Source organism: Panicum hallii, chromosome 9 (assembly GCF_002211085.1).
Source record: "Panicum hallii strain FIL2 chromosome 9, PHallii_v3.1, whole genome shotgun sequence".
NCBI lineage: Eukaryota > Viridiplantae > Streptophyta > Magnoliopsida > Poales > Poaceae > Panicum > Panicum hallii.
This window is the reverse complement of record NC_038050.1, coordinates 9092384-9119014: the sequence shown is the minus strand read 5'-3', so window position 1 is coordinate 9119014 and position 26631 is coordinate 9092384. Positions and strand designations below refer to the sequence as shown.

General features: G+C 47.9%; 3 protein-coding genes and 1 non-coding gene across 6 annotated transcripts; 1 reads left to right on the top strand and 3 right to left on the bottom strand.

Annotated features, from left to right (window-relative positions):
• Positions 1 to 2694: 2694 nt before the first annotated feature.
• On the bottom strand, positions 2695 to 9405 carry LOC112874207 (rhomboid-like protein 15). 2 transcript variants are annotated; one of them, XM_025937408.1, is made up of 13 exons: positions 9155 to 9405; positions 8478 to 8643; positions 7755 to 8058; positions 6954 to 6986; positions 6774 to 6865; positions 6602 to 6675; positions 6403 to 6497; positions 6259 to 6331; positions 5010 to 5107; positions 3765 to 3816; positions 3619 to 3672; positions 3140 to 3214; positions 2695 to 3031 (listed from the first exon to the last, which is right to left on the bottom strand). In XM_025937408.1, exons 1-13 carry the CDS (start codon positions 9176 to 9178, stop codon positions 3026 to 3028), a joined length of 1146 nt encoding a protein of 381 aa, XP_025793193.1. In that variant the 5' UTR covers positions 9179 to 9405; the 3' UTR covers positions 2695 to 3025. The 2 variants fall into 2 exon arrangements, with proteins under 2 accessions (XP_025793193.1, XP_025793192.1); XM_025937407.1 differs by having other exon boundaries at positions 4965 to 5107; positions 9155 to 9399.
• Positions 9406 to 10607: 1202 nt separating this feature from the next.
• TRNAE-CUC lies at positions 10608 to 10680 on the top strand. Its single transcript has one exon. It is a non-coding gene; the product is annotated as a tRNA-Glu (tRNA).
• A 415-nt stretch (positions 10681 to 11095) lies between these two features.
• On the bottom strand, positions 11096 to 15562 carry LOC112874206. Of its 2 annotated transcripts, XM_025937404.1 has the most exons (4): positions 15198 to 15562; positions 12037 to 13245; positions 11700 to 11741; positions 11096 to 11571 (listed from the first exon to the last, which is right to left on the bottom strand). In XM_025937404.1, the coding sequence occupies exons 1-4, from the start codon at positions 15303 to 15305 to the stop codon at positions 11386 to 11388; spliced, it is 1545 nt and encodes a 514-aa protein (XP_025793189.1). In that variant the 5' UTR covers positions 15306 to 15562; the 3' UTR covers positions 11096 to 11385. The 2 variants fall into 2 exon arrangements, with proteins under 2 accessions (XP_025793189.1, XP_025793190.1); XM_025937405.1 differs by lacking the exon at positions 11700 to 11741 and having other exon boundaries at positions 15198 to 15559.
• A 5611-nt stretch (positions 15563 to 21173) lies between these two features.
• LOC112874205 (FT-interacting protein 1) lies at positions 21174 to 24679 on the bottom strand. Its single transcript, XM_025937403.1, has one exon. It carries the CDS (start codon positions 24528 to 24530, stop codon positions 21354 to 21356), a length of 3177 nt encoding a protein of 1058 aa, XP_025793188.1. The 5' UTR covers positions 24531 to 24679; the 3' UTR covers positions 21174 to 21353.
• Between the last annotated feature and the right edge of the window lie 1952 nt (positions 24680 to 26631).

The window sequence follows — 26631 nt, the reverse complement described above, 5'->3', positions numbered from 1 at the left end:
TATTGCTGGCTCAGTCAGCACTCCCGTGACAAAGCCAGGGCTGCGATCGCAATGCCTGGGCAACTGTTCTGCTCTTTTTGAACCGTGTCGGCATCAGCTCCAGAAGATTTGGCGCCAAACACTGAATTGCTAAGCCGTCAATCCAGCTATCCGTCCAACAATTTGATGGAGTTTCTATCACCCAGGATGTCCGGCAGGAGGGTGAGAAACGCATTTGCTTTCACAGGGTTCTAATTTACAGTCACACCATAGAGACGCCAGCATGCTGCATGCATGCATGCATGCCACTTGAGTGATCATGCTTTTGGAATTTGGGAGTTCCAATAACTCTTAAGTCCCGGCTAATCCTATATATATGACTCGTTGCTGGGTTAATCTCTCACCTTGTTCAATTGTCTTTGGCTCTTTGCTTCAGGAATCCAGAGCTTCTCCTTTTACATGGATGCTACTCCATTGTATACAGAAAATCCAAAGCTGCTTCTTTTCTTTTTTTTTTCATGGATGCTATACTCCAGTGCTCCGCTATACACAGAGTTGAGGTGATTGCTAGCTGAGAGATTGGAGCAAACCAGATCAACGCTGCCATTTGAGGTGTTTCCTATGGGGATCCACTGTTTTATTGGTGCTTCCATCAGACCCAAGCAAGGAAATTTTTAGGATGTTTCCGGAATAAGGATGCCCTAATGTTTATTTTTAACTGTTGTAAATTAGACTGTATAGTTGCATCTCAATATTCAGTTGCATGAGCTTATTTGTAAAATAGGTCATCTTCTCCCTTCGGTTCATGGAATCCATTTTGGATTCTTTTGCTGCACCTTTCTCTTTATCTTATATTTGTAAATACTTTCTGCATATTGCATTTTTAATAAAAATAGGTTAGGGCCTTTCTCCTGACTTGCTTGTTGGATTATGTCAAATATCATGTATTAGTTGGTTATGTTGGATTTTTGGAGTTGTATTAGCGGTATGGTGTAAGTTTGTGTCGTACTCTTCTAACCCAAACTTCTCATAAATATGAGAGGAGGACCGCTGTTGTAGTCATGATGACATAGCGACGGGTTCGTACGGGGGAGGTGACACATTGAGGAGGAACGCCCGTATTCACACCTCGTGGAGACAGGGATGTAGACTTCCGCTTAACCTCGTCAAAAAATATCGTGCCTCCGGTGTTACCTGTATCTCGTGTATATTATTTCAATAGATCAATCATTGCTTCCACACGTTTATTATTATAACATCTTTAAAGAAAGATAGTTCAGAAATGAGGATGTTCTATTTGTTTAGTTTTAACCATTATCAGCGGAAACGGTTTTGCTGTGCGTCGCCACACCTACCGGGCATGACATTTCTTCAGACTGGTACGACGAGATTGAAGGTGGCTAATTTTGACGATTCAATTAACATCTTCTTCAAGCTGTTCCTTCTCAAACTGTGCGATAACCAATGCAAGCCGGGGCGTATGATACATGCCATCTCAGAGGTGTTATTAGCATTTCTGGATGAACGGGAGGGTGTAGGATTCTGATTTACGGCACAGAGATACCTGCGTGCGTGCCAGTTCAGACGTTCAGTGATCATGCGTTTTGGAGTTTGGGGGGTTCAGAGTCGCGGATCTAGCTACTGGGCCTCGAGCCGGACCTCGGCCCAGGAAGCCCAACCCACGATACTCGGGCCCAGAGTGGAAGCTGCCCGCGTGAGCCTGTCTGGTGTGTGCGTCGCGTGCTCCGTACGCTATGTAAAGGGGATGAGAGCTGAGAGAGATTCAAGCATTGTATCAACTATCTACCATGAACTAATCTGTCCTCCGATCGCCAATCTTGCTAGCCTATCCCCGATTCCTTGCTCTCTACCTCGAATTCTATTCTAATGCTAACACAAACACGAGTATATGACTCCTCGTTTAGTTCCATCTCCTGCCCTTGTGCAATTGTCTGTGCTTCCAGTGTTCCAGTGTCCAAATTAAGCCTCTTCTTTCTCACGGATACTAGTTTACAGTATTCAGAACTGAGCTGATTACTAGCTGAGATTGGAGAGAACTAGATCATCACTGCCAGTCTGCCACCTGAGAATTGAGATCGACAGATCGTGGTAGCTCTTGTTACGTATTGGCTCTACACTTAAAAGACCTGTAAAACCTCTCGCGAGCTACTGTCTAGTCTAAATGTGGCGGAGTAGCTGAGAAAAGGGGAGGAGAATTTCAGGAGTTTTGATGAAACAACCATCATAACTGTTTCTCAATCTTGGCACTGGCAGCACCCTAAGCTGCCCCCGTTTCGCAAGTCAACCACTGACACCGTCCACGCGCGTTTCCGTTTCGACTTTCGAGTAGTCTGGTGCTATTGCACTACTGCCCCGTTTCGACCTGATTACGCATGCAGTTACTTCTCCTTGCGCTTCAGCCTATGATCGAGCTTAGTATCTTGTTAACCTACCGCAGGTGATGAATAACCAGGCAAACTGTCCAGTTCACGCCAGGCCACACGTTTTTGAACAGACGTGGAACTGAAACTGCTAAGATAGAAACATTTGAGATGGCAGAGGAAAACATGCTTTGATTTTCAATGTGCTGCATGGTGCTTGGCCGACTCATGGCAGGCCTGCCGACCGATGGAGGAATGGCACGATGTTACCGCTCAGCGAGGGAAGGGGGCTAAAGGTGCAGCAACCGGAATGGCCTGCAGTTTCTCTTTTAAGTAGCTGGCCAGACTTGAGGGACAATTATCATTAACCACTAGGTGTTTTAGGATTCAATTCAGCATTCTCCAGATTGTCCGTATGTCAAAGTTCGACAGAACCTCCAACACTAATTTCTACTTTACATATATTTTGGAGACAGCCTTGAGAAATACAACCAGGCTGCGCATGATTGCAGGCATCCTTTTCAGCAACCACCAAAGCACAATCCAGTCACCCCACATGCTCCATTCCTAGATTCTAATCACAGCTAACTTTTGAACTTTCATAAGAAGAAAAAAATTGGCTCGATATCCGTGCTTCCCTTGAATTTGTACTGTTCGATTAAACTTCAGCCCTGGATTTAAAGCCATAGAAAACAAAAGAAAAACGAATTAATGCCAAGAGGAAACATATACCTGTCAGTAACTTATTAGATAGTATTAGCAAACATGAACATACAAACCTCCTGACTCATCAGAATCTCAATGGCAACATTTGGATCTCCATCAGCTGCAGCAAGTGCAACTTCAGCCTGAGTCTGCAGAAAGGTAGTCAGTTCATCAGGAAGAAGCTTGCATGCATAGACGACAAAAATACAGACATGGATGGAAAGCTGAAACGGTTGTGGGCTCTTAAAAAACATGTGACTAACATCTTGTAAGCTCTCTTAAAAAACATGTGAGTGACATCTTGTAAGCTGTCTAATCCAAGATGAATGTCAATGCACTTGCTTGAATCCTCCAAAAACATGCTAAACAGGTAAACATGCATGACCAATACGGAAAACAGACCATTTGTATTCTTAACCACTTTGCACTGGATCTTATTATAAAATGACCAGATACAACCAGGACATGACAAAACAATATACCAGCCCGATATGCTAAATGGGAACTGTACAAGTGCAGTATAGCAATTGAAAAGGACAAGGCTTGAAAATACCTTTTCAAAACCCATCCCAACCAGCTTCTTAAGTTCTTCATCGAATGTATCAACCTGCAGTAAGTATTCAGTTAAGAGATTAGCACTCATTACAAGACCAATTGAACAACCAATGAGAAAGCAATAAATGGTACAGAACACGCAACCTGATCTGGTGTTACCGTTGCATCAGCTCTGACTGTGTTTGCAACTGTATGCCTGTTGACATGAAAGGTAAGAAAACACAGATCTATAAGGATGGGCCTCATATTAGAGGAAAGAGAAATAATTTCTGATTCATGGATGTGTGGATAGCAACAAAAAGAAACACTACGAACAACACTTTGTATTTTTGGCAAAGAATAAAAGAAAAGGTGGAAAGAGTTTTGTGAATATTCGAACCCCTGACACAGCAGTACAACGATTGCTCATCTTATCAACAGGGCATGGGTGCATTTACAATTTTCTCATATGCAAACATTTATGTACTAATCTTAAATTCGAAATTCAATTTTCACTGCCCATTTTGCATCATACTCAGCACCAGTCAAACATCAGGTTACCAGCAGTAACCAGAAAATAAAACTTCTCTCTTTTCAGCAACATGATCCACTTCCACAGTTGGACTCAAGAAAACATGCATTTTTTATTTTTCATTGGTGTTATTTGTTCAAAATGCATACTGCCAATTGGTACAAGGTTCGCTGGGTCTTAGGAAGAAAACCATATAAATATCAAGGTTGTGAATGTGATTCTAAATAAACTTCTCCCCTTCCTTTTCTCTTTATACCATATACTATTATTTAGAAACGTTGAGTTAGTATAACATAACTGGAGTAAGATCCTACAACCGCAAAAAGCTTCTACAACCACAAAAAGCTTACTAGGATCCCTCCTACAAATGGGCACAGAGTTTTACTTAAGATCATAGTCTTCACAGAACAGTTTTTCCACAAGAATTGTCAAACAGAAACTTACCAATTCTTATTACTGACATAAATTATTTAAAAATGTCTAGCTATGACAAACTTTTTGAGGGGAGGTTTGACATACTATAGGAGTTAGGAAGTCTACACACTGCAAATAGAAAGAACAAAAGACAGAAGCTACTAAGAAACAGTTTTGAGCTAATTAGTGGTTGAGGACTATACTATAAGTGTCTGATTTTGAATAGAAAAATAAGACCTGAGTACTATGGCAGTATCTTACTAAGACAATCGTTTATCTGGAAAAAAAAGGAATTTAAAAGTGATCATTTTACTTATTCCAGGTTGCCTTCACTTCATGTGAGATCCTGATTTCAATGCATACAAGGAAACACAAGATGTGTAATGCATAAAAGAAATATCAAGTTGAAAATGCATTACTGTGAATTCGTTAGGGGTTCACTTGGAGTTGTGTTATCCAACAACCTCGCATGCAAATTTGCACTTGCCTCCCTTGCAGCGGGTTCAGCGCCTGCAGAATCAAGTGTCCGTGCTCTCCCTGGAAACCTGGGGTCTTCTCCTTCCTGAAGGAGAAAATTCAGCCAAGCCCTAAGCTTATATACTGTAAAGAACTAGCTAACAGCAAGAAAGCCTTTTAAGCTACAAGCAAGTTGGTGTGGGCACAGTAAAGAACTAAGGTAACCCATATTTTAGAAAGATAGTGTATGGATCCGTGTAATGTATTGAATATTGATCAACAAAGATAATAATATTGTAAGCTGAGGATGATTATATATCAAGTGGTATTAATCTTAACCACCATAGCAAGGAATCAAGTAAGGTGGAGGTTTAAGGTGTAACTTTTGGTTAAAAATATTTTTTGTACAGTCCTCTTAAGAATGAATGTACTGGAAGGAGAACTTGTGGTTTTGTTTAGATAATGCTTGGAACAAATTTTCTATCACTTGGACAATCAGTTGCACAAAACTCACGAACGAGCGCGTAGCTCGGTGGTGGGATCGCTCGGTGGAGCGCTCACCGCCCGGGTTCAAGCCCTGCTCGTCCCGGGTTTTCGCACCCGGACTGTGTCCCATTTAATAAGTCTGCAGCCTCTCACGCGTGGAGCCACCAGGGGAGTACGACATGCCTGTCGTCTACGGAATTTCCGGTGATCTCAAGAAGGACGCGGTTTTCGTTTCTGTGTAGAGTTGTAGGTCTGGTTGTTTGCGTGTGGTGTGAGTGTGGCGTGCGTATGTGGTGGGGTTGGTGTGTGTGTGTGTGCGTACATGAACAGATGCTACAGCTGCACCCAGATGAGAGGCACTCAAAAAAAAAAGTTGCAGAAAACTCAAAGCAAAATCATTGCTACTATGTTGTATTCTTCCATAGAAGGGTTCAGTTTTGACCAAGATTCCTCATAGAAGCTTTAACAACAGCTTCCAGGAAAACTTTCTTCTTAATATATTGATACACAGTCCTCCTGCATGTTCGAGAAAAAAACAGCTTCCAGGAAAATTTCCTTGGATCAGTTAGCTATGTCACATGATTCCTCAGTATACTGAAAATCAAGTCTAGCGACCACAACCATGGTTAGATACTTACATCACCACAGAATAGGTGAACCCCCAAAAAAAACAGATAGTTAAAGCCTCAAAAGCTTTCCAGTAAATTGCTGCATTGGTTGCTTAAACCCTAGAACAAGTATAGTACATGCCATTGTTATTCTCTAATTTACCTGAACAGTGGATATCTGCCTGTTTGGCATCCATGAAGATATATTTCTCAAGAAATTTCCATTTATGAGAGCACTGTACATAAAAAGAAAAGCATGTTACTTCTGTGAATATAGAATCAAAAGAAATCAATGTAGAAACAATACCTTGGTGCGGCAGACGTGTTAGAGTATGTAGGAAGCTGGCCATATGTAGTCCCTCCAGTACATAGAATAAAACCAGGCCGCCTCACACAAACAGACTGGCATTCAATATATCAAACAGTAAATACAGATATAAGAAACATCTCCTACAGAAGATGGACTATATGACCAGTATAATTTAAATCATTTAGTCAAAACTTACTAGTGCTGACAAGCCCTCAATTTTAGAATAAAATGATGGCCCAGGAAGCAAGTAGTTGAAAAGCCCATAAGTGTCTGGTGGGAAATAGAGAAGCTTAGCAAGTAATATGATTAAAGGAAACAGAATCTGGCTCATGAAGACTCAACAAATAAGAAGGAAATAAGAGACAAACATGCAAATCCTGACAAGATGCCGCACAGGTGCCCCAGCAATGAAACATTGCTTGCGAGAAACTGAAACAGTACCAGCAAAATCCATGCATACCTGACATTGTACACATTAAAATATGGATTTCCAATACCATCTAGTAAACTGAAAGTGAACAAAATGAACACAAGCTAAGAATGGGTACCATTTTGCAGGAACATTGAAGAGGCCGAAGACACTGGAAAGTGAGAAAGAATGTCAGTCTATATACGACAATAATATCATAAAATAGAAACAGAACTAATTTCTTTTAGAAGGATAGACAGTAAATAGAAACTATATGGGCTTTGAAGTACAAAAGGCACATATTTCTTAAATCTAGAAATTTTAAATTTGACTCTTCCAGATAACTTTAAACATATGGCGCTCTTGGGTCCTGCCAATATATCAAAGGGCATACAAGGTAGCAAATAACAAGAACTAAAAAGGACTTTTGGGAATTGTCGTTGGGCAAGATATAGAATGCAAACTCATAGTTTTAAACTCATATCACGGGGCCAGCATGGATGGATACCAGGTTTGATAAAAAAACTTCCTGAATAACTCTCCCTCATATGTAGCAAAATACTCAGGGTTCTCATCCTCTCAAGATCCACTAAATTGTCCATAGCTGCCACTCAAATATGAGTTTGCTCATAGATGTGTCCCTTATATTAGAACGAGTTTCCTATATTCTGTAATCTCTTGTAATAAATAAAAGAAATGCTAAATAATATTTGAAATGTGTATAAAACTAGTCGAATGTGTAACCATGCAATATGATAACAAATTCCAACATTTTGAAACAATTTACAATCAATGGATTCATATACTCATATTCCTAAGCAATTTGAGTACACAAACTTCTATTTTTACATAAACTCTTATATTAAATCATATGAGATGTTCATATATACTACAGACTCATAGAGGTCATAAAATGTGATCACCATAGAAGCCAACGCACCTTCGCGATTGCACACCACTCAGACTTGTTTCAATCACAATCATTGAGAATATAACTCCAGAAAAGCCAATGGAGCATTCATTCACAAGATAAGCGACAGGGTACAAAGGATTGTAAGCCACCAAGAAAGCAATTGTGAGATGGAGAATTGCATTTGTTGTTGCAAGAAGGAACATCAAGAATAAGAGACGGACTGATCCCATAATTCTCTCCAACTCGGTGCCCAAGGGTACCAATGCAAGCATGTTGAATAGCACATGAAGCAAAGAACCATGAAAGAGAACAGATGTGTAGAACCTGTACACTGAAGAAAATAATGAACTATGTCAGGGTCAGACAATTAGATATACCAAAAAAAATAGAAAAAATCTGGCATAATCTGTGGGGGTAGGAAGAAACTATAGCTAAAGCATGTGTACATCAAATGGTTCGTTCAAAAACATATAAACAATCTCAAGTTCTTTAGTGTTCAGAATTTTAGAATGGTGAAGATTTTATATTAGCAAGACTTGATGTCATTTTTCAGGAAGTCACATTAGCTGATGGCAAATGACCGACTGCCACCATGTTATATGCACAAACAGAACTGGGATTTACACAACTGAAATTTCCCACAGAACAAGTGCTTAAGCTTTATGAAGGTAAGTCCTCAAAAGGTCCACTGTCTCTGAAGTGTTGAAAGAACGTTTAAGTTACCAAGGGATGTGTGAGAATGAGACAGACCTTGAAACTGTGATGCTACTGCAGAAGGCAAGAAGCATATCTCATCATAGGAGTCATAGCCAACCAACAAGCACAGCAGATAAATTGCTCCACATATCAAGACAACACCAGAAGTAATGAACGGAATGCTGCTCCACCACTGATTCAACCTAGTTGGAATCCCAGCCTGAAGCCATGGAAAACACGTCATAACTCAAAGGTAGAAGAAAGTTTATCAAAATTAGCCACATTTCCGGCTCTCCTCTACCTCAATACACCACGCTAAACCCTGTTTCAATTGCTTAGCCCAAACAATTTGGCGCGGGCCTAATACCCATCAATAACAACCACACCAAAAACCCTCGACGAGGAAACAGCAGTACGAGGCTAGCAGCAGAAATGCGTTCCGAAACAGCCTGGCTCAATTCACATGGTCAGCCCCCTCACAAACCCTATCATGACACCGCCTCCTGAAAATCACACCCAATCCCCCCGCCAACCGACTCGATTCCTGCCAATTGACCAATTTCCCATTCCCCATCCTTAACCGAGCCCCTCCACGGGACCTCTCCTCGCTCACGAGAGGGTTTGAGACCCATTTCCGCATCGACTTGACGCTAATGCGCCTCAGATCCAAATACGCCTCCGGAAAAGAAAAAAAAACACGCGACGACCGAAACCGAGAATCGAAACCGCACCTCGGTGATGATGTTGGGGCGCATCTCGGACCCGCCGCTGCAGCCGCTCGCTGGCGGGGAGTCGAGATCGAAGCTTCGGAGGCGGGGGAGCCCTCTCGCGCGAAGGGGGGGGGGAGGGGGACACCACCACTCCACCAGGCACCAGCCGAGATCTCGAGGGTTTTGGGGCCCCGAGCAAATCAAGTGAGCCGTTGCTTGCTTTCCGAGCTACGGCCGGGGCGGAAATGTCGAAGCTTCCAGGGGTCACGCCGTGAAACGCAGGGCGGAGGATCAGCGGTGGGCCAGGACTGTCAGCCTCCGATGATGATGGTAGAGGGTTCTAACCGGGCCCACACGGTGGATCTGTCGTACGAGCAAAGAAGGGTCGTCGCCTGGTCGGGATCGCCTTTTTCCGGTGGTTTGTGCACTTTGTGTCATTGTGTGGGTTCGGCTCAGCGGCATCAAAACTGCATCGCGTGACCATGAATTGATGCATACCACTACGGCACTACCATTTCACAATAGAGGGGCTTTATTCTTGGAGCAAATATTTCCAAGTGGGAAACTGACGTATAAGCATTGTTATACAGTGGAAGACTTCCTCCCGTCACTTTTCATGATTCCAAGGTATGATCAAGCTACAGGAGTAGGAGAAATAGAGATTAGTCATGTTATGGTTCCTGAACCAAGTCAAGAGGTGAGAGGCAATACTAATGAACGAATTGTTTCTCTCCACTAACACAATATCAGGCTAAGGACCAGTTTGATTAGTACAGGGTTTACTATAAGCCCCATCGTATCGGATGTTTGGATGCTAATTAGAAGTATTAAGCATAGATTGATGACAAAACAAATTTCATAACCCCTAATTTTTTACGAGACGAATCTATTCAGCCTAATTAGTTTATGATTAGCCCATGTGATGCTACAGTAATATATGTACTAATTATGGATTAAGTAGGCTTGATAAATTCGTCTCGTGAATAAATCTTAGGCTTATGCAGTTAGTTTTATAATTAACTTATATTTAGCCTATCTAATTGGTACCGAAATATTCAAATATGACAGGACTTATTATAAGCACCTGGGATTCAAACAGCCCTCGGTCATTCTACGTGCAACTTATAAGGAAGAATAAAAAAATAGAGAGAGACGAAAGACAAACTTCTTCCAGTTAAAATAGTTGGTAGATAATAGCAAATAGCTTAAAGGAGCAAGTGCAGTTTTTATGTGAGCAAATAGTATAACTAAATGTAAGAAATACCTTGCAAAAGAATTGTAGTAAGAAATTCAGCTATTTTGCTTTGGGTGCCGGCTGTTGCAGAGAAATGAGGAATAGTGCAATAAGGAAATAGGAGTTTTCCTGCCACATTAAAAAAAAGGATATAGGATCCCATCCATGGACAATTCTGCTAACACATTACATGTGCCACAAACCACAGAGATATATAAAAATATGGAAGATCTAACAGAATCCGTTGTAGTCTAGCTGGTTAGGATACTCGGCTCTCACCCGAGAGACCCGGGTTCGAGTCCCGGCAACGGAAACTTTTTTTGCTCCTTACTAATTATTTTTTGTTTATATAATCTGGGATCTTGATTCTTGATGGGCCGTGCGCCCGTTCCTGTCCATCGGTTCGGTTTCAGACTTTCAGCACGTCTCCATCCAGCCAATGCAACAAAGGTTAAGAATAAAATCGAAGCCGTCTAAGCTTGCTCAGTAATCTAAAGTGCCCCCGACGATATTGATTGGGACCCAATTTGATTTGGGAAAGAAAAAGGTTGATCGTTATGCAAGCTTCTTACCGGCGAAAATGCATCTCAGTTGCCAGGTGAAGTGCCAGCGTCATCTAGTAAGATCAAACAGCTTTACAGCACAGCAATCCAGGCATCACAGATTCACAGTCACAGCAGCTGCAGCGCTCAGAGGCAGGTGCGGGGGGCAACAACACACCTCCGGAAGAAAACAAACTAAAACAATGTATTCCATTCTGCATGTCTGTTCGCTGTGCTAAACTCTCTGTACATCTATGTGCTAGTGTCTCAGATCATCTAACCACTTTTTTCAGTTATATCCACTTGCCCAGTAATATCTACAGAAATAAGTACGAGCAGAAATCCTATGTCAAGCACACACTACACTACCATCTGCAGCTGCCCTGAACCATCAGAAACTGTCTGCAGCCTAGGTGGTGTCCAAGAGTCTAAGCTCCAGGGATCTGGAAAGAAATTGACTGAAAGAATGGGAGAAACTATGAATCATCAATGTCATCAGAAGAATCGACAGCTCTAGGACGATCACGGTCTGCAGTTAGCGCTTGGAGCTCGCGCAGATGTTCTGGTATCAGCGTGCCCAGCTGAGTGTTCTGTGGGTTCTCTGCATATGCGACATGGTAAGCTGCCACACACGCCTGTGGCCACGCGATCATCATCCGGCACTGCCACAGGAACACAAAGAAGAAGAAAAAATCAGAAACAAAAGGTATACAAACAGCAAGCAACATCCACACTGCCTAATTCTATGAAAGCAAGTGAAAAAAAAGTATCTCTTGGAAGATAATGGTACCTCATTTTCATGTAACCCTGAATCCCTCCATAGTAGAAAAGTCTATAACAATAAGGTGGAGAGGTAGGTGCATTACATTCAACTAAGACAACCTAAGCAAATATAAATTCAAAATTTCTAGGAGGTTGCTGGTGACTAATTTATATTTTTCTCATACCAATTATAATCTGCAAGCTGTTGGATGGTATCTACTAAGATCTTCCTAATTTTTGGCGTGGCATACAAAATGTTGAAATCAGCAGACATATGCTGCTTTTCAGACAAAGATCATAACCAATTCAATCAGGTTTCAATAGTGCAGATAAACACAGAAAAGGAGCGAGTTTGGGTGCAATACCATGTAATAACCGATTAGGAATGCATAGATGGCTACGGGCAGAGCCAACTTCTTCTGATCTTTATACATGCCGGCTAGTGCCCATGAGCCAGCAATCAGTGAGGCCAATGCGCCTGTTGTCACGGAGGAAAGGAAGCAGAACGAACCAGTGAGGTCTGAATCGACAAGATCTGCTATCCCACGGAGAACAAAAAGGGACCAGACATCCCGCGAAGCCACACAGAATGCCTTCCCCCGCGCCCCCACATGCACAAAGCCCCAGCGGTTAGCACGTCCCAGCATTTTTTCTGATACAGCAAAGCAGCAGCCCCGTCCTGAGAAAATGAACTCGTCATTGCCCCTGGTTGCCGTTTTCATTGCTCGAGCCAATCCCCGCACAGCTGAGTTCACCGGGACAGCCACTGCACCCATGCATATGTCCCCAAAGGCTGGTCCGAATATCGTGCCACAGAATACTTCCACAGCACCACCTGGCATGCGGATCCCATAGACGAGCCGTCCATGTGCTAGTTTTGCCACTGCCACATAGACAATGTAGCGCAATATCTGCATGGTCCATGCCATGCTCACCAGAAGTGCTGCCACATAAGCCATCTGGTAGTTCATGAAGTGCCCTTCTGCAGCGGCAATGCAGCTGATGGCAACTGTCCAGAAAGCCATATAGCCAAAGGTTGCAAGAAGGACAAAGACAACAAGGCAAGAAGTAGTAGGCGGCAAGTGTGCTCCAATGACAGAAGCGGAAAGCAGCTCAGAGGCATGCCGAAGACGTGGACCAGTGGCCCAACAACTGTATAGTCCTGCTGCAATGGCAAATGCAACTACAAGCGCTCCAATACCAAGTGCAGTACCATTAGCAACAAGGAGTATGACCACATCGCAAGCGACTGCAAAAACAGGGGCAGCCCAGAGAGAGGTCTTGATGGCTTTTGGAGGGTTTGCGACAGCAAGGATAACCCAGAAGCAGGCAGCAATTGTGGATACTATGACAGAGGATACCAGAGGGATGAAGTTGGAGAAGGGCTTGTAGGCAGGGTTCTGGTGGGAAGAGGCCTGGACGCCTAGGAAGACTGTAAGGGAAATGAAAGCAAGTAGATGTAGGATGAACAGCACTTTTGTCACACTGCCTGTGAAACCACTGCAGCAACCACGACTATCTGGGACCTCAATGTTGCCAAATGGGGAATAAATCTGCTCTTCAATTTCAGCCACCTGAGGAAGTATTATTTGGAAATGTTAGAAAAGGTGAACTCAATTTGAACCAAAGGAACAAAATTCATCAACAGGAAATGTGCTCTTTCATTATATTTTTTACAAGCTTAGCAGGTAAACTGATACAAGTCTGTGTGTCCTTCAAACAACTAAGCAAACTCTATCTGATCATCAGTTGTTACTTTACGTTCAATTCCATTCATATAAGAGTTCTGTTATTATCTTTTGATTCTGCTTAAAGCCATGATCAAATTTAAATTATTGGGTGTGAACTATGAAGCAGAAAACCTATGCCTCAAGCAATGCCTTGTCATTTGTCAATATCCACAAGGTAAAGGATTCAAATATGCATTGCACATTTTTGAAAAATGAAAAAAGAGTATGTCACAGATGTTTTATGCTAACTAATGCAGGGCATAAGATAATTCAGTAAACCATATCTGATTAATATAAATAAGCACATCGCGGTGAGTCAGAATTAGTTTTATTGTGTATTTGATGACAGCATATTAACTAATTTCGCTTAAAAGAAAAAATTGTGATCGGTTTACCAGCTTCGCACCCATGAATGGACTAGCACATCTAATGTCAAGGGAAAACACATTCATTCCATCTAATTAATGTCAATTGTAACCATACTCACAAAAGATTTTCCCTCAGATTTTTTCTAGATGAAGATAGTTTCCCTCAGAATATAATAAAACATTTGACAAGCATAATCAATTAAGCACAAATTGCTTAATTCCTTCCAGACTGAACACAATTACATGAGAACCAAAATCTAAACTGCTGGTACAACACCGTAGCTGCCACAAGTTTTCTTTTTTCTCGATTGCATTAAGAAGAAGAAACACAAAGGTACAACACACCCAATGACCCAAAGCACCCTCACAAAAACTAGACTATAACACAAGAACAAGCGCACCTGTCACTCAGAATACAACATGACCCGTCCTGAAACAAACAACCTGCTGATCACCTAGCAGCAGCCTCTAAATAAGCGTGACCCCTAGCACCTGCATTTTCTACATACAGTTTAGTCATTTAGGCTGCAATTTGAAGGTAAATTAGCCTGAACTAGCCATTGCATCTTATGACCACAAGCAATTCTAACACAGTAACAACCCATGCACCCACAGTAATTTGGAAATAGTGACGAAGGAAGATTAACCAGTAACAAGACATCAATAGGTGAAGAACATAAGGATAATAACAACCATCATCAACATGAGATTTTTCAATGCGGTAAAATAAATTACTGCAGCATTACAACAGATTTTTCATGGAGATCGATTTAAGTTGCCTCGAGGCCTCCCATGCTTTCAGAATTGCACTACAAGCACCGGATAATCATAGTATGTCCTTCATGACTGCGCGATCCTCAATGATAAAAACAAAATTAAATGGCATGTACCATGGCAGCCGTATTCTAACTGACTGGAAGGTTCTATTTTCCCATAACTGAACTACAAGCAGTGAATAACCTACTATACCATTGTATTACTGGTTACTGCGAACAACAATCATTGATCATTAAGCAACTGCAACCCCTACGCCATCGGCAACTGGTGGGTTCAATTTCTCGGAAGGAAGCCAAATTGCTCACGGTCCCTGCATTTCCGTACAAACTGTGAAAACTGAAAACTATCTTCGCAGATGATTCGATTCGATTCATCAAAATTCTAAACACGTGCAAACCCAGAGTCTCCGCGGTCCAGGCAAAGCAAACCAATGCCCACCGACACGCATCGTCTGACTCCCAAACAGGCCACTCAACCCCAACCACTTCACCGCGTCAATTTCAATTTCACTTCAGCGCGTCAGTTTCAGCTTCAATTTCGGTGTCAGTTCGGAAGCAGAAAGCACACGAGCGCGCACGCCCCCACGCAGGCAGAGCCGCAGAGGGAGAAGAGAAGGTTAGGGGAGGATTGGGGAGGGCGCGCGTCCGTCACCTGGTACGGGCTCGCCGGCGGCGGCGTCGCGCCCGTCGACGCCCCGGCAATGCCGCCGCCGCCGCCGCCTGGGAAAGCCGCCGTGATCTCGCCGCCGTGCCTCGCCATCCTCTTCCCCCACGCGCACGCGCCCTCCCTCTGTGTGCGTCTCTCTCTAGACTCCCGCGGCTTCGCTTTACTCTAGTGGTCTCGTGTCATCTCCTCCTCCTCATCGGCCTTTCGCTTTCGCGGCGGTCGTGGCTTTCCGCTTGCTTCGCCTGCTCTGCTTCGTCTCTGTCCGACGGATATAGCTGGGGCCGGGTCGCCGGGACCGGGGGGAGGAGGAAGTGGGGTTCGTGGGTGGGGGTGCCAGCACCGCCCGGTAGGGGTTTGGTTGTATCCTCCCCTCCCTATGTAAGGGCTGCTTCGAGCACGCAGGCGAACGGCTGAGGAGGTGAGCGTACCTTTGGTACGGTGGTGGGGGTGGCTGTAACGGTTACGGACTGACGGGGCAGGAGCCGCGGAGTTCGTGAGTGCGTGGGCCTGCGTCTTGGTGGAGGCCGTTGCACCGGTTACACGTCAGCGCGCTCGGCTTCCATATACGACTCTCTGCGGTGGACTAGAAATGGGGAATCTCTTTTCCACACGGAAATGAATTCTTTGTCTGGCGATGGTGGACTATTGCTGTCTCCTCGGCAGATGCAGCTATAGCTCTTTTTTATGATTTCTAAAACATTAATTAGTAATCAGGGCATTATCTCATAATATCATCTCCTATGCCATAGAGCATCTATACTTATAGAGGATAATCTAATCTAATCTCTGGAGAAAAAAAAAGTCTTCAGCATAGATCCTTCAAAGCAAGACCAAGCTTGAAGGCACTCATGGAGTGAGCCAGCCTGTGACACTAAGTGCCTTCAAGCTATAGCACGGTCAAACCATTTCCTTAGTGAAGGCAAGAACTCCTGCGGTGTTCGACATTAATCATGTGACACTAAGTCACACGTGCAATACCGTGCTTCAACGGTTGTAGAAAACGTACTTGCTAGTGGGGAAAAAACAGATGCAGGTACAACCCCTCAAAACAGCATGCATTATTTTTTAAATGCTAACGCTTCTTGCCTTCTTGGAGAATATTTTATGAAAAAACGAAATTTTATTCATTTTAGATAACGTTACATTAAGAAGATACGACTTTGTTTGAAAATCTCCCAGCCTCTGTCTAAAAGACACATAACTTTAACCAAAGTAAGAAAGAATAAACACTTTAATGACTATCAATCGGTAGATTAGACTGTCACCCATATATCTGGTGAAAAAAAAATCTTAATCTTCTTTGAGAATGTAGGACCGCATTTCCTGATCCTGCCTAAATTGGACTGATCGATACAAAGTTTCTGCAAAATTCATGCGCTCCAATGGAGGCATAAACCTGTGTACTTGTATGATGTAACAAACAAACAATTTGCTCGAGGAATTAATATGAAGATACCAGGCACAGGAAGGAGAAACTATGGATCCCAATGATTAGAGAGTCACCTTTTTTCCAATGATAGCCCCCATGGATAGGGATAGGGATGGATATAGGCAGGCCAACTAGCACGAAACGCATGGAATCCACAGCAGAACAAAAAGGCGGTTCCTTTTCTTTGTTGGAAGAAAAGAAAGAAACGGAGGGGGTGGAAATCCATGACCATGACATCCAGGGACCAAAAAGCAAGCAGCACATGTTGGGAACTCGAGAAATCAGAAACAAAGGAAAAAGGCTAAAAGATGAAATGAGTGGTGGGCCTGCTTGCCAACTTTGCAGGGCTTTTCTAAAGAAGGGGTCGTGGCAGGATGGGATGGTGGGTGGTGGTGGATAAGCAAGCAAACCCATGGAGAGTAGTCAAAGGCCCATTACAGCAGAGAGCCGAATGTGACGAAGCTACTTCTCTATTATTATTATTATTTACTTAAGAAGCGCTAGTTAAATGCCTGTGTGGATGCTACAGGCATAAAACCCCATGTCCTAATAAAACAGCTGATTTTCCAGTTAAACGAAGGCAACGACTTATGGTCATCGCGGGTCCTGATTTAGAATAGACAATATAGATGGTGAAGCAAGTGCACACCATGTTTATGCTTGAAAACTAATTTGATTTCATGTGGACGTCATGTAAAACTTACCTCGAATAGATTAAAAGTAACAAATCTTTACATTTTAAATCAAATGCACATGCAACATTTAGACACTGCTTAAACGACAGGAGCCAAACTGCTAGATCCCTATAGCTGAAATAACATGCCAATTCAGCAACAGAATTCGCAGTTCTGGATTTTATTCTGGACTTCTCCCTCAGATCTGGCAACCCTTATGCAAGATGAAGGGAATTAGTTTGGCTTCCCATGGGTTCCATTTGCTCGCATGGATAGGATCAAAACAAATCGATTTAGTGTGCAGAAAACAGATCGCAGGAGACCACACACAGAGCAACGAACGTACAAAAGAGCTCCTCTGAGTTGCCGTTTTATTCCCAATGTTTGCAACGTAGGGTACTCAGCTTATCCATAAAATCCACAATTCAGTTCTGTTTTCAGATGTAGAGAAGGTCAGGACCATATTGCCTCCTAACTAGAACAGACACAACTTGTAGCAAGTATGTTGGTGTTTCGTATGAGGTCTCGCGTATTGTCATGTAATATCGTCTCACAAACAACCTATACAATAGATTATACAACAGATTGCCCTATAGTAATTGCATGATCCTCTACTTTGTCACGGAACAAAGGCGCAAAAAAATATGTAATGGCAACAAAAAATTATTGCGTGGCAACTCAGAATCCTAAATTTTATTACATGTTTCTCCTACATCCCCCAAAATATAAAAAAACCGTGCAAATATAAATAAATGCAAGGATTTAAGAGACAATAAATGACATAATGAACCATTTGCATAGGAATTGTAAGTTTCAATGGTAACAACTACTCCCTTCGTCCGAGAAAGAGATGCTTAGATAGTTCAACAAAACAAGAGTCAGTTCATGCACCCTTGAGCCACAACACACTTGACACAAGCACATTTCAACAAGTTCTATTGTAATCATCCCGACGTCGCTCTACTGTACATGACCTTAGCAAAAATCCACTCGAGTGAGTACCTACCAATCGATGTGGATATCAATGGGGAGAGTTGGCTTTGGACGTTGCTGTTATGGAAGTTTGTTAGTTTGCTCCCTAGGTGGGTGGTACTTTCTATATACTCCTTTTTCGGGTATGACGAAATGAACAAATGTGTTTGCTGCTATAAAAGTTTGCATTAGCATTTTTTTTTGCATTTTATTATGTACAACTAGCAATTGCATGATTCATAAACCAAATGTTATTATAGTCACGACGGATCGAGAGGTGCGGTAGGGCCGTAGGGGGCTCGAGCCCCCTACCCACTAAAGGTCTATGTAAAGAAGAGAGGGAGGATGTCGAAGAAAATGGAAGAGAAATCAACACGAGCATTGTATGCCTCTGGCACTAAAGAAGCAAGGACCATTTGAAGATTTGCCATTGGTTCAAGGTTGAATGGAGATTCAGTACTCTAAGGTATATGCATAGGCTGTATCCTGTTCGTTGATTTGGATCTGAAGATCTGCGCGTGATACGAAGGGAGGTGTACTATGTGCAGATGTAACTGTGGCCTTTATGTCCTATCGTATGCTATACGGTGTACTTGTTCTGACCATACACGGTGCGTTGGGTTAGTTCGCGGGAGTAAAGTCCATTTTTCCTTGGTTCGTGTGGTTGATGGCCAGTGGACACTCGGGTGCGAGTACGAGCTGGAGAGCCGGACCACTCGCTGTGAGCCGTGAAGCACCTCCCCCGTACTGTACTGTACTATACGGTACGCATACGAAATACAGCAGTAGCTGGATTCTGGATCTGCCCCAGAAACGATCCACACGATCGTGACGCACACCACCAGCCAGACTGAAGAAATGGCGGGCCACGGCCCCTGGCCCGGAAAGCAGGCGTTGAGCTGCGCAAACGATGAGGACGATAAGGCCAAGAGCCCATATTCCTCACTTGTGTGCTGGCCCAATCGTGTTCCTAGATCCGGCCGCCGGCAGGGCCATCCCATCATTTTCAGTGCGTGCGCTCACTCCCACAGTCTCGCTCCCACTCCACTACTCCAGTGGCTGTCAGATGAAACAACCAGATCACTCCCAGTGCCACCGTGCTCTCTCTTCCCCATGGTCCCAAAAGAGAGAGAAATTTTCTTCACAGACGACATAACAGTCCAAGGATTTTCAGTATTCTTATCCTGCTCTTCTCTGAAGCCTGAATCCTGTCTGCCATATGAAGCAAAAGGCCTGCTGGTCAGCTCACGTGAACCAGCCTGCCTTTTTCGTGTGCGTACAATGCGTGGCCGTACGGCAGATCTGTTCACCAACAATTGCAGTGGTAAACTAGGAGTAGTTTCTTTCCGTAAAGCATCTTTCTCCGTTGGATCCTCATCCAGGTCCATCACCAACCGCTCTTGCGAGTTGCCAGGAGAAGTCATCTTCACTTCGTTATCTGACGGCCAGTTAAGTTCAATTGGCGATGTGTAAATCTGACCACGTTCTCGCGAGCAGAGCAGAGCAGGCCAACCTTACCACCTTCCCTCTATGATGCCAGATGCATGAGGTCGCAGTCAAAAAATGGAGCAGGTCTTCAGACTTCAGATCAGTGACTACCGGAAGTGATAATGTTTGCGTTGGCATTTGGTAAGTAGTAGACGAGATTTGCTCACACTGGCACGAGCTAGTCGTTGCCGACAGCAGCGTGCATGCACTCGGCTACTGACAAAAGCTCGCGAGCTTTCTCGCGCGGACGCACCGGATCGCTCACGATCACGGCACCCCGGCCCCGCGGATCGATGCGAGTGCGCGGCAAGTGGCCTGAGCTTAAGCTTAGGCGGCCGTTCCTGATGAGCTGAACTGATCAGAGCCTTGCACTTGCAGTTTTAAAAGGCACGCGATTAGGTACATCGTGAGTCTGGCGGTTTTGATCAGAAGGCGCACGCTGCGATACGCCTGTGGTGAGGGGGATCAGTCGGTGGGCTTGCTGATGCGGGGTTCAGAGATTCTGATGCGTTCCCTGGCATTTTCGGTGCATCCCCGAAGCGATTGTGATTATGTGTGGAGAATTGAGATTCTCTCCTAACGGCATAAAAATCAGCATTCAGTAGCAGTTTTTTTTATTCCTGTAACAGTCCAGATAAAATAACCGCACCTTTTGTAATGTTGTGCCAAATTCCTTTTGAATCACAATTTTGCATTTGGCTTCTCAGTATAGGTAGTAATAACTACAGCTCGGGAGAGGAACAGAGATAGCTAATGGAAAACATCCTGTGCATGTTGGGACCATCCATCCATGTCTCATCTTCAATTAGAGCAGGAATGCAGGACTGAAGATGAAAGAACGCAACAAGCCTCGCACTTGTTTGGTTCTCACGGATTAAATTTTACTCCTATGTATCGGATGTTTAACACTAACTAGAAGTATTACATAATACATATAGTCTAATTACAAAATCAATTGCATTAATGAAGGCTAATTCACGAGATGAATCTATTAAACCTAATTAGTCCATGATATGACCATGTTGTGCTACAGTAAATATGCTAATGATGGATTAGTTAGGTTTAATAGATTCATCTTGTGAATTAGCATCGCCTTTTGCAATTAGTTTTATAGCTAGCTCATGTTTAATCTCTCTATTTGGTATCAAACATTGTGATCCGGATTAAAATTTAAAGTTTAGTCCCTATATCCAAACACCAAAATCAAAGCATTGCACTGCTGTTGGTAGAGCAAGAATGTTTCTGACATGAATTCAATGCAGTTTGCCCGCAACGGTCAAATTTTCCACCCATGAATGAAGATCAAATGGTAGCCATTTCATCTCATTTCACCCCAACCAGGCAGGCAATCAACCGGATGATCCCTATGTAAATCCAAAATTCGGGAAACTGGTTACATAAACGAATGAATAAAATGCACATTATTATTGCTGTTGCTAGCATCGATCAGGAAGCCTCATCAACCGAGGCTTGCTGGCTGCAACATAGCTGACCAAACCATTTGACAGAGCAGATTACACAGCGGGTTCAAAACATGATGGAAGAAAACTAGACTGATCAGCGATCAGCAACTAAGCTCTAGAGGACGCGGTCGGAGAGCGACGGCAGGCGGCGGAAGAAGTTGAAGCCGGCGGAGGGCATGTCGCCGCGGAACCTCGGGTGCCGGAGGTAGTAGAACCCCATCCCCAGCAGCAGCACCTTGAACGGCACGGCGTACAGCACCAGCGCCGCCAGCAGGCACACCGCCGCGAACACCCCCGTCGCGCGCGGGTCGCGCCAGGAGAGCAGCGCCTCGACGCGCTCCCCCTGCGCCGCCACGTCGCCCAGCAGGGTCTGCGCGCGCCCGGCCACGGCGCGCAGCCGGTCGTAACGCATCCGGACCACGTCGGCGGGGCGGCACGAGGGGAGCCCGTCGAACTCCTCGTCGAGCTCGTCGGGGCTCACGCTGTCGACGTGGGACAGCCGCGGGTCCATGCCCGTCGGCTGCCGCGGCCGGGCGCGGTAGCGCCAGAGGAGGACCAGGAACAGGTACAGGCACACGGTGGGCAGGATCATCTCCGGGCAGAGCACGACGGCGACCAGCAGCGCGTGCACGAGCACGGTGGTCGGCGGGTGCGCCCAGGTGCGGACACGGTGCGCCCACCTCACCGCTGTGGCGACGTGCGACAGGCAGCCCACGACGCGGAACCAGTTGGACTTGCTCCGCCGCATGCTCCACGAGTGCGTGTCCGTGTCCAGCAGGTACTGCACCACCTCCGGCCCCAGCGGCGGCTCCGACCGCGCCAGCCGCCCCGACACGATGCGCATCGCCGTGTGCCGCAGCACGTCCTGCTGCCCCGGGCCCAGCGGCTTCACGTAGTGCATCCGCGGCAGCAGCGGGCTGCCGTACGCCTGCATCAGCGTCAGCCACGACGGGCAGGTGAACCGGATCGCCAGCTCCAGCTCGCCCATCTTGCGAACGCCGACGGGGTGCACCGCCGTCAGCGGGAAGGTGTTCATGTACACCCGGTTGGTGTCGAGCGTGGAGAGGCGGATCCGGAGCTTCCCGATGCGGGAGTCCTTGGGCAGCTTCCCGGGGTCGCCGCCGGCGTCGGCGACCTTGTACCGGACGTTGTCGAAGACGGCGATGGTGAGCACGGTGCAGGGGTCGAACACGTCCCACGCGTACTGCTCGTTCCACCGTGGGTTGAACTGGTCCAGGATGGTGCGCGTGCGCGCCCACTTGGGGCCGTACTTGAGCACCACGTACGCGTCCGTCGAGCCGCTCGCGCCGTCCTTGGCGATCTTCATCGGCACCAGGTTGGCGGCGCCGCGGATGCCCACCTCCAGCATCCCCACCGGCGGCTTCGACAGCTGCTTCGACGCCGCGCGCACGTCGCTGGCAACGTTCGCCGCCTCGTCCAGCACGTGGTACCCGCCCTCCAGGCACACGCGCACGTGGACCCGCCCGGCGTACGGCCGGGCCTCGTCGCCGCACAGGTTCAGCCACCGGGACGGCGGCTCCACGCGGTCGTCGGACCGCCTGTGCACCGTGGACAGGGGCACGCGGGCCTGTCCGACCGGCTGCCCGGAGAACACGTCCTCGACGACGACGGTCAGGAAGGGGTCGAACGGCTCGGCGGCGACGAAGAGCAAGTCCTCGTTCCAGCTCGGGTTGGAGGTCCCGGCCGCGGCGCTGCCGAGAGGGACGCGGCCGGTCTTGAACACCTGGGCGCCGAGCTGCGCCTTGACGTAGAGCTCCGGGAAGATGGGACCGCACTGCTTCACCTTGGCGTCCGGCGGGGACGGCAAGCGCAGGTCCTGCGCCTGGATGACGCTGAGGCGGAGGTACCAGAGCTTTGGGGATAGGTACGCCTTGGAGCGGGTGTGCACCAGGTAGCCGCCGGAGTCGGAATGCCACGCCTCCTGGAACGCCTCGTCGACCTGCGTGCCGACCCACACGGCGAGCATGACGTCGCAGGCCGCCGCGCCGTCCTCGGAGCCGTGGCCCTCGAGGGTGTACCACTGCGGCGCGAGCGCGCTGTCCGGCGGCGACCGCTTCGGGACCTCCTGGAGGTCGAAGGAGACGAAACCCAGGTTGGCGTCCGGCGGGACGGGCTCCCCCTCCTTGGCCGGCTTCTTGGCCTCCTCGTGGACGGTGACCTCCAGCGAGGTGTCGGTGAGGCTGTCTTTGTGGAAGGCGAACACCAGGTCCCACTCGCCGGCGGCCGTGGCGGCGCGCGTGCGCACGGCGTGGGTGCCGATGGCCAGCTGCGCGTACAGCGGCTGCCCGCCGCCGCCGCCGTGGCGCTTGGCCTTGAGGAGCCGGACGAAGAGGTACGGCACGCGATCCACCAGGTCGTACGAAGCGCTGGCGCCAGACGCCGCCATGCTCTTCTCGGCGGCGCTCTGGGGGCGGATCTCCAGGTCGCCAGCGATCCCGGCGATCGCCAGGTCCTTCTTCGACGGCGAGGGAGGCGGTGCCTGCTTGGACGGAGACGGCGGCGGCGCGGCCGCGTCCTTCTTGTCGTCCTCCTTAGCCTTTCCTTCCTCCTTGGGCTTCTCGCCGTCCTTCTTCCCCTTTTCCGGCGACTTCTTCTTGCCGCCCTTGTCGTCCTTCTTTTCCGCCGCGTCTGGTTTCTTCTCCTCTGTTTTGGCCTCCTCCGCCTTCTTCTCCTCGGCCGGCGCCGCCTCCGCCTTCTCCTCAGCCGGCGCGGCGGCGGCAGCAGCAGCCGCATCCGGCGCCTTCTCCCCCTTCCCCTCTGCCGGCGCCTCCTTCTTATCCGCCGCCGCTGCATCGGCGCCCTTCTCCTCGGCCGCCGGCGCGGCGGGGGGCGGCGGCGGCGGGTCGTCGACGAACCAGATCTTGAGCCCGATCTCCCCCTTGATCTGCGAGAAGACGCTCCGCTTCTCGAGCGGGTAGTAGACGAGCGCCTCGTCCCCGGCCTTGGCGAACGAGGCCCCAGCCACCTTGACCTTGCCGAGGAAGGTGCCGCCCCGGCGGCCGCTGCCCGTGGCGGCGATGGCCTTCTTGTCGTTGTAGAGGTTGAGCTCGAGCGTCTCGGAGGCCATGGCGTCTGGGTCGTGGACGAGGAACTCGAGGCGCTCCCCCCACTGCGGGTTGAGGTCCCGCGGGCGCGTGGCGGTGCGGCGGCGCTGGCCGTCGAAGTCGACGACGGCGTAGGCGCACGCCGTGCCCTGGCCGTCCTTGGGCATCAGGTTCCGCGCGTTGCAGACCTCCACCACCACCCGCCGCCGCGCCCCCTCCGCCACCATCGCGTGCGCCGCCGAGGTGGAAAAGGCTACTACTACTCGGGTGCGATCCGATCCCTTGGAAGCTTCTCCTCGACGGGGTTGGGTGTGTGCGTCGAGAGAGAATATGACCGTTGGAGAGTGAGGGGGAGAGGAGCGGAGAGTGAGAGAAGCTGGACTGTGACTGTGAGAGGCGGAGGCGGGGGGCGGCGGGGTTTAAAAGGGAGGGGCAACGGGCGGTGAGGAGGTGGGGCCCTGGGCCACGTCGGACGGGCGTGCGCGCCACGTGGGCGGGAGGCCTGCGGGCACGGAGACTTGTCCCGTAGCGGTTCCGGTGCCGGTGGCATACTGGCATCGGGTTGGGCTGGGCTGGGCTGGCGAATGCCTGGCGGGTTTCCGTTAACGGTAACGGCATTGACGCGACGGGACACGGCACGAGCGGGCGGCGGCGGAAATCCCGCGCCCCCGGGCTGCGTGCACGGCCTCGGCGGCGCCTGTTCGGGTGCTGCGCTGTGCTTCGCGCTGGGATCCTTTTCGGGGGTCGATGCGTCGCGGCTGCGTTCTATACTATCTTCTCTGACGGTGGGGCAACGTTCCCCAGCTAGTGTCCGTGGTTCTGTGTTATCAGTATCACTTTTCTTTTTCCTCTCGAGAAAGAATACCACTTCTATTAGAATATGGAAACCTACGGATTTGGAATTGCATTGTTATCTTTTTTGAAACATCTAGTTACATTGTGTTGTTTATAACAATATTTTGCTAAAGACCGCAGAATGATTAGTGACGTGATGATCCCATTTATTCAGGGGCGGATCCTCGTAGAGGTGAAACTGGGCACCGGCCCCTGCTTCCTCCACGCGCTGCCCCACTATATCTGTTCGGATGATTCTACGAGCACAAATCTATAAGAGTGAGCTCAACTAACACTTGTTTTAGCTCCACGTTCCGCCACTGATCCCATTAACTAATTGTGGGTTGCTAATGTGGGCTACGGCAGTAGGCAGAGACTGCATATATCCGAGAGCTCTCGACCGGTCGAGCCAGACAAGCTCCAGTGGATGCCGCCGGAGCCATGGTGCGGCGCTGCCCGTCCGAAATAAAACAGCATCGGCATGCATGCCCGCGCGCCGATCGATCGCCAAACGGTCGCATTGCCGCGCGCGTGCTAATAAATCCACGGCTCATGCTCATGCAGTTGCAGCTCCATCCCCTTCAATAGCCGGCAAGCTCACAGTGTGGTCGGTGGCGGCTAGCAGCTATCCCTGCCCTGCGGCGCACCGCAGCAGCGGCGCTGCTCCACCGCCTTTGTGGACGTGGGCGTGGCGGCCCCACTGCATCTGCAGCCCTCCGGGGGCTCCGGGCTAAAAGGCAAGAGCTCGCGTGCGGCGGCTGGCCGGACTCCTGCCGCCGTACGGACGGCCGTGTCGCGCCGCGCCGGGCGCGGCTCGCAACGTTCGAGTCGCATCACTCGCCGCGGTTCGTCTCCGGCGACGCGCCGCGAGCGCGGTACTCCCCGGCCGGCCGGGTCGGCCGAGACGAGACCCGGTCATCATCCTAGTGTAGACGACGGCAATGGATCGGCGAATTGCAACGTGTAGGAGCCCGTATACGTGTACCTGGACTGTACCCAGGACAGTACGTACGAGGAGCCTGGCGAGTGGGGCACGGTATGGGCGGGTTCCGAGAAGGAAGGTTTGGTCGTCTGGAGGATCAACTGCCGTGGGCCCGCCAACGCGAGGATGCGGCCAGCCTGCCATCATCCATGTGGACTCTGGATCTTGGGGGCCTCTACCTGGAGCTACGTACGTGTCCATGCGCGACGCGATACGAATCCACGGTCGACTTTCTGTTGGAACCAAGAGCCGCAGCAGCATGGTGCAAAGGTGAAGTTGCCGTAGTAGATTTTTTTTTTGTCCAAGCCCAAAGCCTAGCACGAGCGCTCCAGAAGCATGTGCGGCGGCAGCTCTAGCTTTGCATGCTCGCCTCGTAACGATCAGCTGCACGCACCACGTCGATCCCAGCGGACTGGATCCCTTCTCTCCACATGAGCCGCGATCGATTTGCAGGCTCTAATTAAGCCCATGGCTCCGTGTCTGCATCACCGCTAATTTGTTCCCCAGTATAT

What these genes read in the sequence shown, in the direction of transcription:
- LOC112874207 (XM_025937407.1), bottom strand. Translation starts at nt 9,178, where the DNA reads ATGCGCCCCAACATCATCACCGAG. An exon ending in TTCAATGTTCCTGCAAAATG is followed by an intron (nt 6,866 to 6,953) that starts GTACCCATTCTT and finishes GTACAATGTCAG; the next exon opens with GTATGCATGGATTTTGCTGG. An exon ending in GAACCCCTAACGAATTCACA is followed by an intron (nt 3,817 to 4,964) that starts GTAATGCATTTT and finishes TCATGTCAACAG; the next exon opens with GCATACAGTTGCAAACACAG.
- LOC112874205 (XM_025937403.1), bottom strand. Translation starts at nt 24,530, where the DNA reads ATGGTGGCGGAGGGGGCGCGGCGGCGGGTGGTGGTGGAGGTCTGCAAC.
- LOC112874206 (XM_025937404.1), bottom strand. Translation starts at nt 15,305, where the DNA reads ATGGCGAGGCACGGCGGCGAGATCACGGCGGCTTTCCCAGGCGGCGGC. An exon ending in CGCCGGCGAGCCCGTACCAG is followed by an intron (nt 13,246 to 15,197) that starts GTGACGGACGCG and finishes ATACTTCCTCAG; the next exon opens with GTGGCTGAAATTGAAGAGCA. An exon ending in CAGGGTTACATGAAAATGAG is followed by an intron (nt 11,572 to 11,699) that starts GTACCATTATCT and finishes TTCCTGTGGCAG; the next exon opens with TGCCGGATGATGATCGCGTG.